Here is a 12,949-nt window from a genome sequence, read left to right as displayed (position 1 = left end):
TCGCTTCGCTCGCCACAGATTTATATTCCCCCTCCAGGTATACGTGGACCCAGGGCATGATGGGAAAATTACCTAAACTGCATGGGATCTAGACACTACCATTATGGGACCGGTCCCTTTCTTTGTAATCTTGAAACAATGAGAGTACCAAGATGGCTGACTGCACAGCTGAGACAAGAGAGGCGCCATCTTGGTGCTCTGACTCCACGTCGTCATGGTGACATGAGCTCTGAACCCGGAAGTGACGTTGAGGGCACTCTCGCGAGGCTTCCGGCGGCCATTTCTCCATTGATTGCGTCTGCTGCTGGCGGTGAGATTTACGCTGCGCCCACTGAGTCCGCGCACCATGACCCCCGCCTGACGCCGCTTCTCAGCCGCCACCAGCACGGAGATGGTGCCCGGGGAGGACAACCACCTCGTACCCACAGAGGTGAGGCGGCATCGATCGGGTGTGTGTCATTGTGGCCCGGGCCTGTCACAGGCAGCAGCCACGGGGGCCATCAGGAGGTGTGCGGGGCTCTGGTGACGGGCTGACAGGACGGAGCAGGTTGTCAGTGTTGTCACTGCTACTTCCTCCCCATTCTGTAGCCTCCTTCCTGCCGCCCCACTGTTGGCCCCTACACCTCTGTTGTCCCCTAGCCTCCTCTTATTGCCCCCCCCCTTCTGTTGTTCCCTACACCCCTCTCGCTGCCCCCCCCCCCCCTGTTGTTTTCTACACCCCTCTTGCCTCCCCCCCCTGTTGTCTTCACCCCACTTGCTAACCCCCCGCCCCCCGTTGTCTCATGATTCCCTCAAGAGAACCCTCATATCTGACAACTGTTGGCTCTAGACTCCTCTTGCCAAACCCCTCAGTTGGCCCCTTCCCCCCCCCCCCCCCCCCCCCCAACCTATGTTTTGCGCACAGACCCACTCTTGTTACCCAATTCTGTTGACACCTGTTGCTGCCCCCTTAGTTCACCCATCATTTCCACACCCTCTGTTGCCTTGAGTGTGTTCCCCCATTGCTTTATTTCATGTGATATAGCACTTCCCTATGTACCTCTGCCTTCTCTTACTGTAAACACTGTGACATCACTTTCAGTTTACAGCCTCCTGAGTTGTTATGTAGGTGAGGAGGCAGCTTTGTGAGGTAACGCCAGCTGGTGATGGGGATACACATTGTGTGTGTGGAGGTGTGATAGAATTGTGTTGCAGCCTCCTATTTCCTCTATGAAAACATTCAACACGTTGAACTGAAAGTGAATATTGTTGTTCTTCTGTGCAGCTGTGGTACAGACGGAGTAATGGTTAGCATTGCTGCCTCACCGTATGGAGGTCATGGGTTCCATTCCCACCATGTCCCTAACAGTGTGCAGTTTGTATATTATTGGTTTTCCAATTCCAAAATATACTAGGTTAATTCTCAACCTCAAAAAAAGTACCTGTGTGTATGCAGATGGGCAAAGTATTGGCCACCACATTTTGTTTCTATTTGTGATGCCTTGTATCTATGACCTCCAGTGTCACTGATGGTTCTCATTGTGTCAAAACCTTTGCTGCAGTTGTTGTATACATGTGTTGGTAAGACCAGGTCATTATTGTATTCTGTTCATGACTGAAATCTCCTAAGCTCTGCCCCAAGCTACTAAACTTGTCTAAAGTTCTTGTTTGGCCATTTTAAAGTCTGGGTTTGTGTGCCACAAATGAATCCCCCGAGTACTCATCTTACTGGTGCCCTTTTCTCCAGGGCAGTGTTTCTTATTCTCGCTAACACAAAGGCATGTATTCAATGCCGGTGCGAGGGGGTTAAACTGCGAGGATCACAGAAAACCAGTGATCCTCGCAGTTTAACCCCCGCGCCGGCCGCTCGCACTATGCAACGTTCCGGGGGAATCCTCGCCGTCACAGAACGGCGAGGATTCCCCTAAACTGCGAGAGCCGAGGCTAGTGCAGCAAACTCGCTGTAATTAGCCTCGATTCTCGCGGTTTTTGGAGGCACATTCGCCAATTCTCCCTCGCTCAAAAAACGGAGCGAGGGGGAATTTGCGAATGAGGGGGGTCAGTTGAATACTGACAGGGTGAGCGGTGACTGCGAGCAAAAAGTCCTGCTCGCAGTCACCGCTCGCCCACGGCATTGAATATATGCCAATATCCGGCTACAGTGACCCATCTCGTCTCTGTTAGAGGAAGACAATACAATTACTGTCAGTATAATTGCGTCACTTCATCTGTTTCGTATTGTGACCATTGCTCGACCCAGCGCTCCACAGGGAAGGACGCAAGCTGACGTATATCAGTGGATGCTAAGGGGTACGTTTACTAAGATGGGATGTTGCCCATGGCAACAATCAGATTCTATCATCTTCTAGAACAGGGGTGTCAAACACAAGGCCCGCGGGCCAAATCCGGCCCGCCAGACGTGCTGTGTCCCATGATAATAAGCAGGACATATGCCCTAAGACTGAGTGCTGCCCCCCTGTGCAGGCAGCGTGTGCCCTAATGCACTGCAGTTCACAGCAATAGCAGAAGGGAAATGCTACTGCTGAGTATACAATAATTGAATGCAGTGACAATAATTTATGATAATAAAGAGTGGACACATACAGATACAACCGGCCCTTTGAGGGTGACCAAACTGCTGATGCGGCCCCCGATGAATTTGAGTTTGACACCCCTGTTCTAGAAGGTGCTAAACAAATAAGCAGGAGAATCTGGATGCTTTGGGCAACATCCCATCTTCAATAGAACTCCCATCTTAGTAAATTTAGTGTTCACTTCATGTGGAGCCCAAAACTATGGTCTCAGCATCCATATATAGATTGCCTCACCTTTTTTAAGTGAAGTTCTGCCAGTGACCACTAGAGGACTTTACGGCCCAAATTACTCCTTAACAGAAAGTGAAACCAAAATAATCTGTTTCAAACTTCCTGGATATGGACAGAGGGAGCAGTGAAAACAAGGATTGGAGGTAGGAGCAGATAGTGAAGCTGGCCATACATCTACAGATTGATTGTCAGATCTGGCTGGTTGGAACAAAAATCTGGTAATATATGAATGACAGTTTTTGGCAGTTTTCCAGCATTTCGAAGCAAATGGTCAACGGTCATTTGCTCTCATCCAATACCAGGTTTTTGGTCCAACCAGCCAGATTGGACAATACATCTGTAGATGTATGGCTAGCTTTAGCCATCATTTTGGCATGCTTTTAACTAGAAGCCCATGATCTCCGAAAAGTAGTTTTTTTTTTTTTTTCTTGTTTTTAGATGTAATATCTGTGTGTTGTGTGCAGTCTGAGTCTCCTGTTTAGCAACAGATCTCTTTGTAGCGCATATAATAACAGGTAACAAAGTTGTTATTGAATGGGTGTCTGGTATGGGGAAGTCTGGTGGTGTTATGCTGTGCTCACAGATAGGACTCATTGCAGGCTTCTGCGTAGCGGAGACATTTTGCAATGAGCTGTGATGTGATTAGCTAAATATATATACCCAGTGTCACCTGCTTCTGTATGCTGATGACCACATAAAGACAGGAATGTAGAGTACTACCCTGGGATCTTTATCTCCCACCCCATAAATACAGTAGCTTGTTCCACTGGTAACACTTCTGCATTAGGATTTGAGTGAGGTTTTCCTTTAATTTCAGGGCAGGGGAGGAGAGGTACCATCCAGCAGAGGGCAAGCTGCCGTATTTTGTGTGCCCCCTGCCAGTGTGCCATGTGTTTCACGCAGCTGTCATAATAGCGGCCACATACACAAGCATTGCTCTTTGAAGGTTACAATTATACCCCTTTTACACCAGAGGTTGGACCCGGGATATTGCCTCTCCAGTCAGGGGCAGGGCTTGGTGTAAATGGGCTGAAAAAAAATAACACGGGTACTGTTCCCTGGGAATCTGACCCGGCAAATGTTCAGGGTCGGACACGGGGCTTATCAGGGGCTCAGGGTGGTGTAAATGGTCATTATCCGGGTTATTTGGCAGGGAGAAGGGCGCAAAGAGCTGATTGGTGCTTCTGCGGCTCTGGCAGATAGTGTCATCTGCCGGAGACCCGCACATGGAGCAGAAGCAGCGTTACACGCTGTTTGCAGCCTGTACCCTACACTACAGCAACATTCTGTGCTGGAAGCACTCTCCCCAGTTAGTTTACAGCCTCATCTGCAGGAACACACGCTGGCTGTCACACAGTGTGTCCCAGAGTGTTACAAGTTTGTATTCATACGCATCTTCATCTTTCTTTATGAGAATACATTACATCTATAAAGATTCCAATGTATGATGATTTTATGCATATTTTCAGCTTAATAAAGCAAAAAAACTTGAGGAGTGTCATGTTCCATTTGTTGTGACCTCATCAACAGGCCAAAAATCCATTTTTTAATGACAGCAGCAAGGAAAGGCAGGGCTGATCCGTTCTCAGTGTAAAAGGGCATTACCCGGGAATAACCTGGATTGAAGTGCAGTGTAAATGGGGTCTGAGGCAGGGCATGCCCTGGTAATTTCCCGGGTTCAATTTCCCGGGTCCTACCCGGCATTCTGGTGTAAAAGTGGTATGAGTTTCACTCCAAAATTGCTTAGAGGTCTCCAGTGTAAGCTGGGTACAGATAAAGGAGAGATGTGACTAATGCAGCCCATACATGGTCCGTTTTCGCCGGCTCCGTTTAGTACTATGCGATGCGCGCTCCCGCGCATCACATAGTACGGTACAAAAAGTATGTGCTGCACATACTTTTTGTACTAGGTACACATCGCATCGGATCACAGTGCATGCACAAGGCATGCACTAGGGATGCGATCCGATGCGATGTGTGCTAATTAAGTGCCGAACGGATACGTTAAACGGACCGTGTATGGGCACCTTAAAGGTGCCCATAGCATAGGTTTTGCAATGAGATGAGATCTAGTACAATTGTGCCGTTTATGGGCACCTTAAGATATAGTGCTTGTGCTGTCTACTCCCACGTCTCCTTGCCTTTTTTGTTCTTTTCCTTTTGTGTACATTAAGGGGTTAATAAAGGTTACGTAAAATAAAGTACTGTTTTATGATGTTAGTACAGCTCGAGCCCCTGCTTTGCATTTTTATAATGGTACACCCCCCCCCTCACTGCCCCCCTACTGAATGATATCGCTCAATGCACGCTTCCGTTAGGGATGCCAGGCGCTGCAACCTTGTGGATGGTGGCATTCCTGTGCCATGCATTGGTATTGTGGCTGCTTACATCCCATACCCCATCTGCTGGGATACTGAACACATGCCCTGCACTTTTTCCAAACCCATGCAGTTCCACTTTCCTGCCTTGGGTGTTGCTCTCTGCCGAGGTGCTCCTAGCACAATATGGTCTGTATCTCAGTGCTGAGAAAAAACGGAATGTACTCTAATCACCAAAGCAGACAGCAACACCTGCAGGCAGCAAAGAGACATTGCACAGGTGAAAGGTGCTGGGTACTAGAATGAACGCGATTGAATTATTCAGTCGGTGTCACCTGCCAGTTGTAGTCTCTGCGTAGTAAGGACATGACTGCGCACGTTTCTGCTGTTGAAATGGCTGTGGATTTCTGCAGGCCAGTAACAGCGCTGTCGCTCTGTATTACCCTAATGTGTATGTATGAGACCGCAGTGGTCTGATCTCTTGTGTCAGGCTGGAGACCAGTCATCACCTGCTGACACTGACTGATCCAGTCTATATTCAGCCACAAACCTTTTGGGAGCAAATAACTGTGTCACGGAGATGTGTCGCTCTGATCAATACCGCTGTAATTGTATTGATTTGTCCGTATAATGGGGATCAGTTGTGCTAAGGGACAATGTTGGCTTTCTGTTTGTAATGTCCTGAGATCTTAGTGGAAATGTCACACATGATTTTATAGCTAATATTATGGAATAATTAGAACTAGCGCGGTATTTGTTTCATGGCATCACTAGCGGAAGATTAGACCTCATGTCCTCAGCGTATGTCACATGACCATCCCCAGGTATATTTGCCGGCATTAGTGATAATCACCCATTCTTGTCTGACGAGGATGCATAACACTGTTCTATAACACTATGCAGCCTACCTGAGTCTAGAATATGTCTAAACACATGTTCTGTTAGGTGATACTGAGGTTAAAGGGATTATATATACATTTTTCCTGATGGCTTCAGTACTTTCTGTTTATATTATATCTATATTTTGTATTTAACAACTTTAATACAGGGTTAGAAGCAGTGTGGTACGTGCTGGGCTGGAGACACTGCCTAGAGCAGGGGTGGCCAAACCTGTCCTCAAGACCTACCAACGGTGCAGGTTTTCCAGGCAACCTGTGGATCTATAGTAGGAATGAATGCAGCAGGTTTTAAAATGTGACCGTTAGAAATGACTACAGCTGTGCACCAGCTGGGTAACCTGGAAAACGTGGACCGTTGGTAGTTCTCGAGGACCGGTTTGGCCACCCCTGGTCTAGAGACTGCAGAGGGGTGGTGGAGAGACTGGGGACTGCAGAGTGGAGGTGGAGCAGGGTGTGACTCTATATAGGTTCCACTGAAAACTTCCTTGAATACCAAGTATTCTTGTTCTATTAGCTCCCATGACTTAGTATGTGTTGGAGATCAGGGATATTTGTGTCCTGAGCCTCACTTCAGTGACGCTGATTATAATTTCCACTGCGGCAGAGACTAGTGTGACTGAGTAAACATTCTCTGTAAAAGTAATGTGTGCGCTATATAAAACTAACTAAAGTAACCATTCTAGATTGTAAGCTCTCCTGAGCAGGGCCTCCTTACCTACTGTGGTTTAAGTGAGGAAAGGAGAAACTTTCCTCACTGATTACACTGTCAGCTAATCTTGGGGTTCTCCCACACCCCCCTCCTCCCTGCACTTGCAGCTTGTAGCCTTCGCTCTGCACTGGAATGCTCCCCTATTTTATGGTTTTCCATTCATACGGTTTCTGTACTTTATAAGGCCCTGTGAGCCCCTTAGAGCGCCATTCAAAGTATAGTAATAAAATGTGTGTAGGCATAGCACATATATACAAAAATCCAGGGTGACTTGTTATATCCAGTGTCTTACACACATTTCATAAATAAAATATCTGCCCCAATCTCTTTGACAATGAAGAACCAGTAACTGGTACATTGGTATACCATGGTTATCAGTCAATTTGTGCCAGTGTACAGCTGTAACAGATTATACCTGGCACACACCGTAGGGAAAGTTACTGGCATTTGCTGATTCAGGGAGTGAACCAATTTGCCAGTGTTGTCTGGAATCCTGTTTGGATACTGTTTTGGCAGAGTTGCTGCTGTACAATCTGGGTGCACCTCCTCCATTGGAATAAAACAAATCTTAATAAACTCTTGTTCCCGTTGCTTGTTAAGCCCTGTAGTGAGGAGTGCAGCGTTAATGCCTCTTAGTGTGACTGTAACGAGATTAGCATCTGTTCATCTGTAACACCTGTTCTCTCTTCTCAGTGATACATGATAAATATACCTGTGGCTCCATCAAGTCCACACACTGCTTCAGCAGTGTCATTCAGGACGGTCTTTCTAAAGCAGTGGTCAGGGAACTCTGTCCTCATTACCCCACGCAGTGCATGTTTCCTCACAGAATCACAAGTGAAATAATTGACTCCACCTGCGGACCTTATAAAATGTGTCTAAGTAATTAGTACACCTGTGCACCTGCTGGGTTTCCTGCAAAACATGCACTGCGTGGGGTAATGAGGACCGCGTTCCCTGACCACTGTTCTAAAGGCTGCATTATGAAGTATTGTAACTAGATTTCCACAGATGGGCCGCAGTAGCACCGACGGCATCTGTCTCTGGAATATCACCTGCGGCGGAGGTCTCTGGCATTGGTAAAGTGGTCCTCATATAATAGAAGGAAGCAAAGGGTTAGTGCTGGCACAAATGGATAAAATTATGCCCCATGGGATTTTTTTTTTCTTTTTCTTTCATGCTGTTAAATATTCTGGAGTTACTCTCTGCATTCTTCCATATTCCTAAAAGTGTCAAACTCCTGGGTAGGTATGAACAGTGAATTGTGTGTCCGTATCTGGAAAGAATAAGAGCGTATGACTGCTTTTATACCCATCTATCAGTAGCCCATATCATGGTTATTTTATACAGATATGGTACGATGTGCCCTATGTTGGTGATACATCTAAAACGCATCGTATAAAAGGTGCTGGTAACCGCAACTTTTCCCATTTGTGGGTGAGGACGGCACATGGCAGGGTGCCATAATAAGGGGTATCCCATACCTCCCAACATTACCCTCTCCAGCAGGGACACATTGCTCTGCTCCTGCACTTCCCTCTTAAGCTGTGTACACACTGGGCGATATTTAGCACATACTGCCAGTGATTTCATGTGCTATGGGCGATAAATCACAGGGAGCGTGCTCCCGTGGCCAGCCATGCAATAGTCGCTGCTCCTGCGACCAGCGCTTTCCCCGGCAGTCAGCTGTTTCTCCCAGGCAGTTTCTCCTTCTCATCAGCGATCATCTCTGGTCGCTGATGAAAAGGAGACACAGCAATATATTGCTCCGTGTGTACTTAGCTTTACTTTATGATTGCCCTCACCTGTGCTGTAACATCTTTCTTATCAATTAACCTGTTCAACACAGATGATGGTAATCCTGCATTAAGAAGAAAGTCCCATTGTGTCCCTCCTGGAGAGGATCATGTTGGGAGGTATGGTATCCTGATGGCTGGCAGACAATGTTATGATCAGTATGTCGGCACTGACAATAGGTCAATACAGGCAAAATGTCGACGCATGAATAAGTCAACATGATTATTTCTTAAAAAAAAAATTGTAGCTTTTTCATACTTTCCGTTCACGTGGACTTATGATTGGGAACCGTTGTCATGGCGAATGCACGCGATACGCTTTTATCCTGGCCCTTAGATTGTAGATGTATCTTCTCAGAATAAAGTGCTTGGTGAGTACTCTAGTTCCAGCTGTCGGGGCTATCGCTCATGCGCGTTCTACCATTGTTCATTCTCTGAATGTGAGTTTGGCATATTATATCGACCTTCAGAATATCGACTGCATAATGTGGACATAGTCTTTTTATCAACATAGCTTTGGGAATATAAGATAAGCCCTAACGTGTACTGAAATTGTGTTGGCATTCGCAGCGCCAACACGACTCTGTACCTCTTGAAAGAGATGAGCTACAGCGGCAGAAGACCACCTCGTGTGTGTTCCCTTCCTGCCAGCTGAGTGCAGGAAAATGAATCTACAGTGGGCATGGGCACTTGGCCAGTTGTAGATTTGGCTGGCCAGGCGACGTTTGTCTAGTCTTCTCATGCAGGTGGTAGTCTGAATTCAGTGTAGACAACATGGGTCCTGTGTCAATCTGTCAGGCCACCGAGCACTGTTGTGGAATATGTACATCTGTTTTAGCACCAGTCTCCCATCCATTCCCACGGGTGGTACCAGCAGCATCCTGTCGAGCTGCTCCCACGGACACGTGCATTTTATTTCAAAGAGTTCTGATATCCAAGTAAAGACTTAGTGATCTGTTATTGGCAGGCAGTGGCTGGTGCGCTTGTCATGACATGAGTACATACTCCCACAGTACACTGCAGAGGCTGAAGTTAGATAGGTTAGCGCTTAGCCATGTCTGAGCAGGAAGTGAAGTGCTGAATCAGAAGGCTGCTGCTTCCTTGTTCCCTGTGTTCTGCAGAGTGTAATCTGATTTCAGTGACGTGTTCTGTCAGCCTTGTGTGAGGACGTACAGTGTGGGCTTATTGCGATTTTTTTTGAGCTGCTTAAAAGCTGCCCAGTGTGTATGGTCCAGCACTGATGCACACTCCTGCATCAAAGCCAACAGCCTCCGCTCATATAACGCAATATGGGCCTTTACTTTGGGTGCCCAATTATACATTTGAATAGCTCCCATTAGTTTAGGTGCCCCCACCACACACACACACACACACACACACACACGGACACGGCAAACAATTGAATTGCCCAGAGTGTAGAGACCATAGTGTGGAATCTGCTGTACATTCTGGGGGAAATTTACTAAAGGAAATTTGTAAAAAAAAATAGGTGTATTTGTATCCAGAAATACTTATTTTTGACATTTACTATCCCGAAAATACGGCAATTCGTATTGATAGCACATCCATACGACTACGAATTGACGTATAATTGGGATAGTAAATGTCAAAAATAAGTGTATTTCTGAATACAAATACACCTATTTTTTTACAAATTTTCTTTAGTAAATTTCCCCCTCTGTATCTGCCTGTAATCTGGCACACCAGTACAGAAATGTCCATTACAGCTGGGATACAGGGTAACTCTATATTTATGACTGTACATAACCAGGTTATACAGACGATGGAATGTACGAAGCCTGTGTTACTGTTCTTGGTTTCCGATAAATGAATAGGTGAAATGATAACTATACTACTGTAGGGGGTTCTTCTAGCGCCAAATCCCTGGCAGGAATGGGTTCTAGCTGAAGTGAGAACCTCCTTAGGGCAGACCTGTCATTTCCCAATGTCACTTTGAAGATCAGGGTTTGGCTGCATTAGACTTCGGTTTAGTCACTCGGATGAGGATTCTTTACTGCCCCAAGGCTGGCAGGTCTGTGTGATGAACTAGTGGTACCCACGCACAGTGAGATGTGTGCTAGCTAGGTGCGATTTAACCCATACAATTTGTGCTATGCAATTTGGATTGTACACAGGATTTGAACTTAATCTTATTTTGGCTACACTGCAATAGTCAGTTACAGGGTGCATGCGATCTAGGTCAAAAATACCTGCATGCACATCCTATTTTTGCCTTGATACAGTATATTGAATACATGTGAGTGAGCATCACAAAAGCAAATGCACGTGGTGCAATTTGAAGTACACCCAATGCGTTTTGATATAAATCACACAATAATCGCATCAGAAGTCTCTCATTGATACCACCCATCGGGGCTATAGTTCTTCAACCCTCACAGGACATTGTACATGCTTAATAATTATATTGGATGTTCTCTTGTGTCTTCAGTCCTATACACACTAGGCGACTAGGGTCCCCCGTTGATATATCAGTGATGCCACGGGTCAAACGATATTGAGTGCACACAGTAAACCTGGGGTAGCCAACTCCAGTCCTAGAGAGCTACCAACAGCTAATGGTTTCCAGGTCTCCTCACAGAATCCCAAGTGACGTAATTAGCTCCACCTGTGGATCTTTTACAATGTATCCGTCAGTAATGTGCACCTGCAGGGTGAGCTGGAAAATGTGAACTGTTGGTAGCTCTCGAGGACTGGAGTTGGCTACCCCTGCGTTCAGTGATGTCACCGGGACCCGCTGTATATTGTTGTTGGCTAAATAGCCAAAGTCAACCTGCATGTTCAGCAGATGGGGTGGTCGTTAACAATGCAAATGAGCGCACGTTATTAACAATATTGAGTATACACAAGATTTTTTTTTTTTTTTTTTTTTTTTTTTTTTTAAGATATCGCTCAGAAGGACCATTCTGAATTGATTGGTGCAGCCTTTACTCAGATGGTTGCATAACCCGTTTGTTCTTATGACACAGGGTCTAATTGTCAAACTAGCAGGGCCTCTCATCACTCCTATGGGCAATTTTATGGCTTTGCTGGGAAGATGTGAACTAACCCCGGTGTTCTGATGATGGTCTGTTATTTTTTTATTTAAAAAAAAAATATGTTTTAAATATGTCGTTTACTTAATTCAACCCATAAGAATACATTTTCTGAGCAGTTCTTGGAAATAAAAAAAAAGAAAATAGTCAGTGAAGTGGTTAAAACCGTTTGTAAATAACATTTTTCTTACAAAATATCCATTCTTAGGTAATTAGTGGGAAAATAACATTTCACGGTTTTTGTGTCACACTTGTACTAGGGAAAATCCACTACAATGATCTGGACGTAATAAGCTGTACGGAGCTTATGCCCCTTTCAGGCCGCACTTTAAAAACGGTATATTGCCGTTTTTTTACCGTTTTAAAACGGTAATGTGTGCGGTCTGAAAGGTGCAGGACCACTTAACCGGTTAGAAAAAAAACGTTTTTTCTAACCGGTTAAAATGCAGGGTCCTACCCGTTTCAGAACCGGTATTTTAGGCTCAAAATCGGTTCTGAAACGGTATTTAGGACCCAGCCAATGAGCTGGGTCCTAAATTCAGCACAGTGAATACTTAATGAGCGCTCATTAAGTATTCACAGCACTTTAGCCCCCCCGCGCGCGTGTCGACACCCCCCGCGCGCGCGTCGACGCCCCCCGCACGCGTGTTCCCCCGCGCGTGTCGCCGCCCCCCCCCCCGCGCGCGTGTCGGCGCCCCCCCGTGTCGACTTACCCCGTGCCGGTATCTCCGTTGTGGTTCCCGGCACTGCAGCTCAGTATGCTCGGAAAGCACTTATGAAAAAAGTGTCTTTCAGAAAATGGCTGCCCCCATACGAAAGACAGTTTTTTTAAACTGGGTTTCCTATGGGGCAGCCATTTTCTGGAAGACACTTTTTTCATAAGTGCTTTCCGAGCATACTGAGCTGCAGTGCCGGGATCCACAACGGAGGTACCGGCACGGGGTAAGTCGACATGCGCGGGGGGCGTCGACATGCGCGGGGGGCGTCGACATGCGCGGGGGCGTGGACCCGCTCTCGGTCGACACGCGCGAGGGTGGGGGGGGGAAGCTGCACGGAGGGGAGGGCTGAAGGCTGCACTGGCTTTGACCCTGTATTTGGAAAGTTTCCAAAAACGGGTCTGCCAGTGTCAAAAAATCGGCACTTAAACGGTAATATACCGTTTAAGTGCTGCGGTGTGAAAGGGGTTTTATCTGGCAGACCCGTTTTTGGAAACTTTTCCAAATACAGGGTCAAAGCCAGATATGCGGTCTGAAAGCAGCATAAGTAACGCCTGCTAATTACACTGTTATATAAATGGATTGTGCATTAGCTGAATCTTTATAAAGTCTACTGTCTAATGATTCCTACTTAATTCTATTTAAACCAAACTT

At 46.3% G+C, this 12,949-nt stretch overlaps 1 protein-coding gene across 2 annotated transcripts in view; it reads left to right on the top strand.

Moving 5' to 3' along the window:
- The first annotated feature begins 272 nt into the window (after positions 1-272).
- The window catches only part of USP47 (ubiquitin specific peptidase 47), a 48,311-nt gene continuing 35,634 nt past the window's right edge, over positions 273-12,949 (top strand). For both annotated transcript variants that reach the window (XM_083164113.1, XM_083164112.1), the window contains exon 1: positions 273-430. In XM_083164113.1, coding sequence (XP_083020239.1) covers positions 392-430 — 39 coding nt within the window. In that variant the 5' untranslated portion in view covers positions 273-391. The remainder of the gene's footprint in view (positions 431-12,949) is intronic.

Source organism: Crinia signifera, chromosome 11, assembly GCF_055691185.1.
Source record: "Crinia signifera chromosome 11, ASM5569118v1, whole genome shotgun sequence".
In the NCBI taxonomy this organism is placed as follows: Eukaryota; Metazoa; Chordata; class Amphibia; order Anura; family Myobatrachidae; genus Crinia; species Crinia signifera.
The sequence above is the reverse complement of the archived record's forward strand: the minus strand, read 5'-3'. Positions and strand labels throughout refer to the sequence as shown.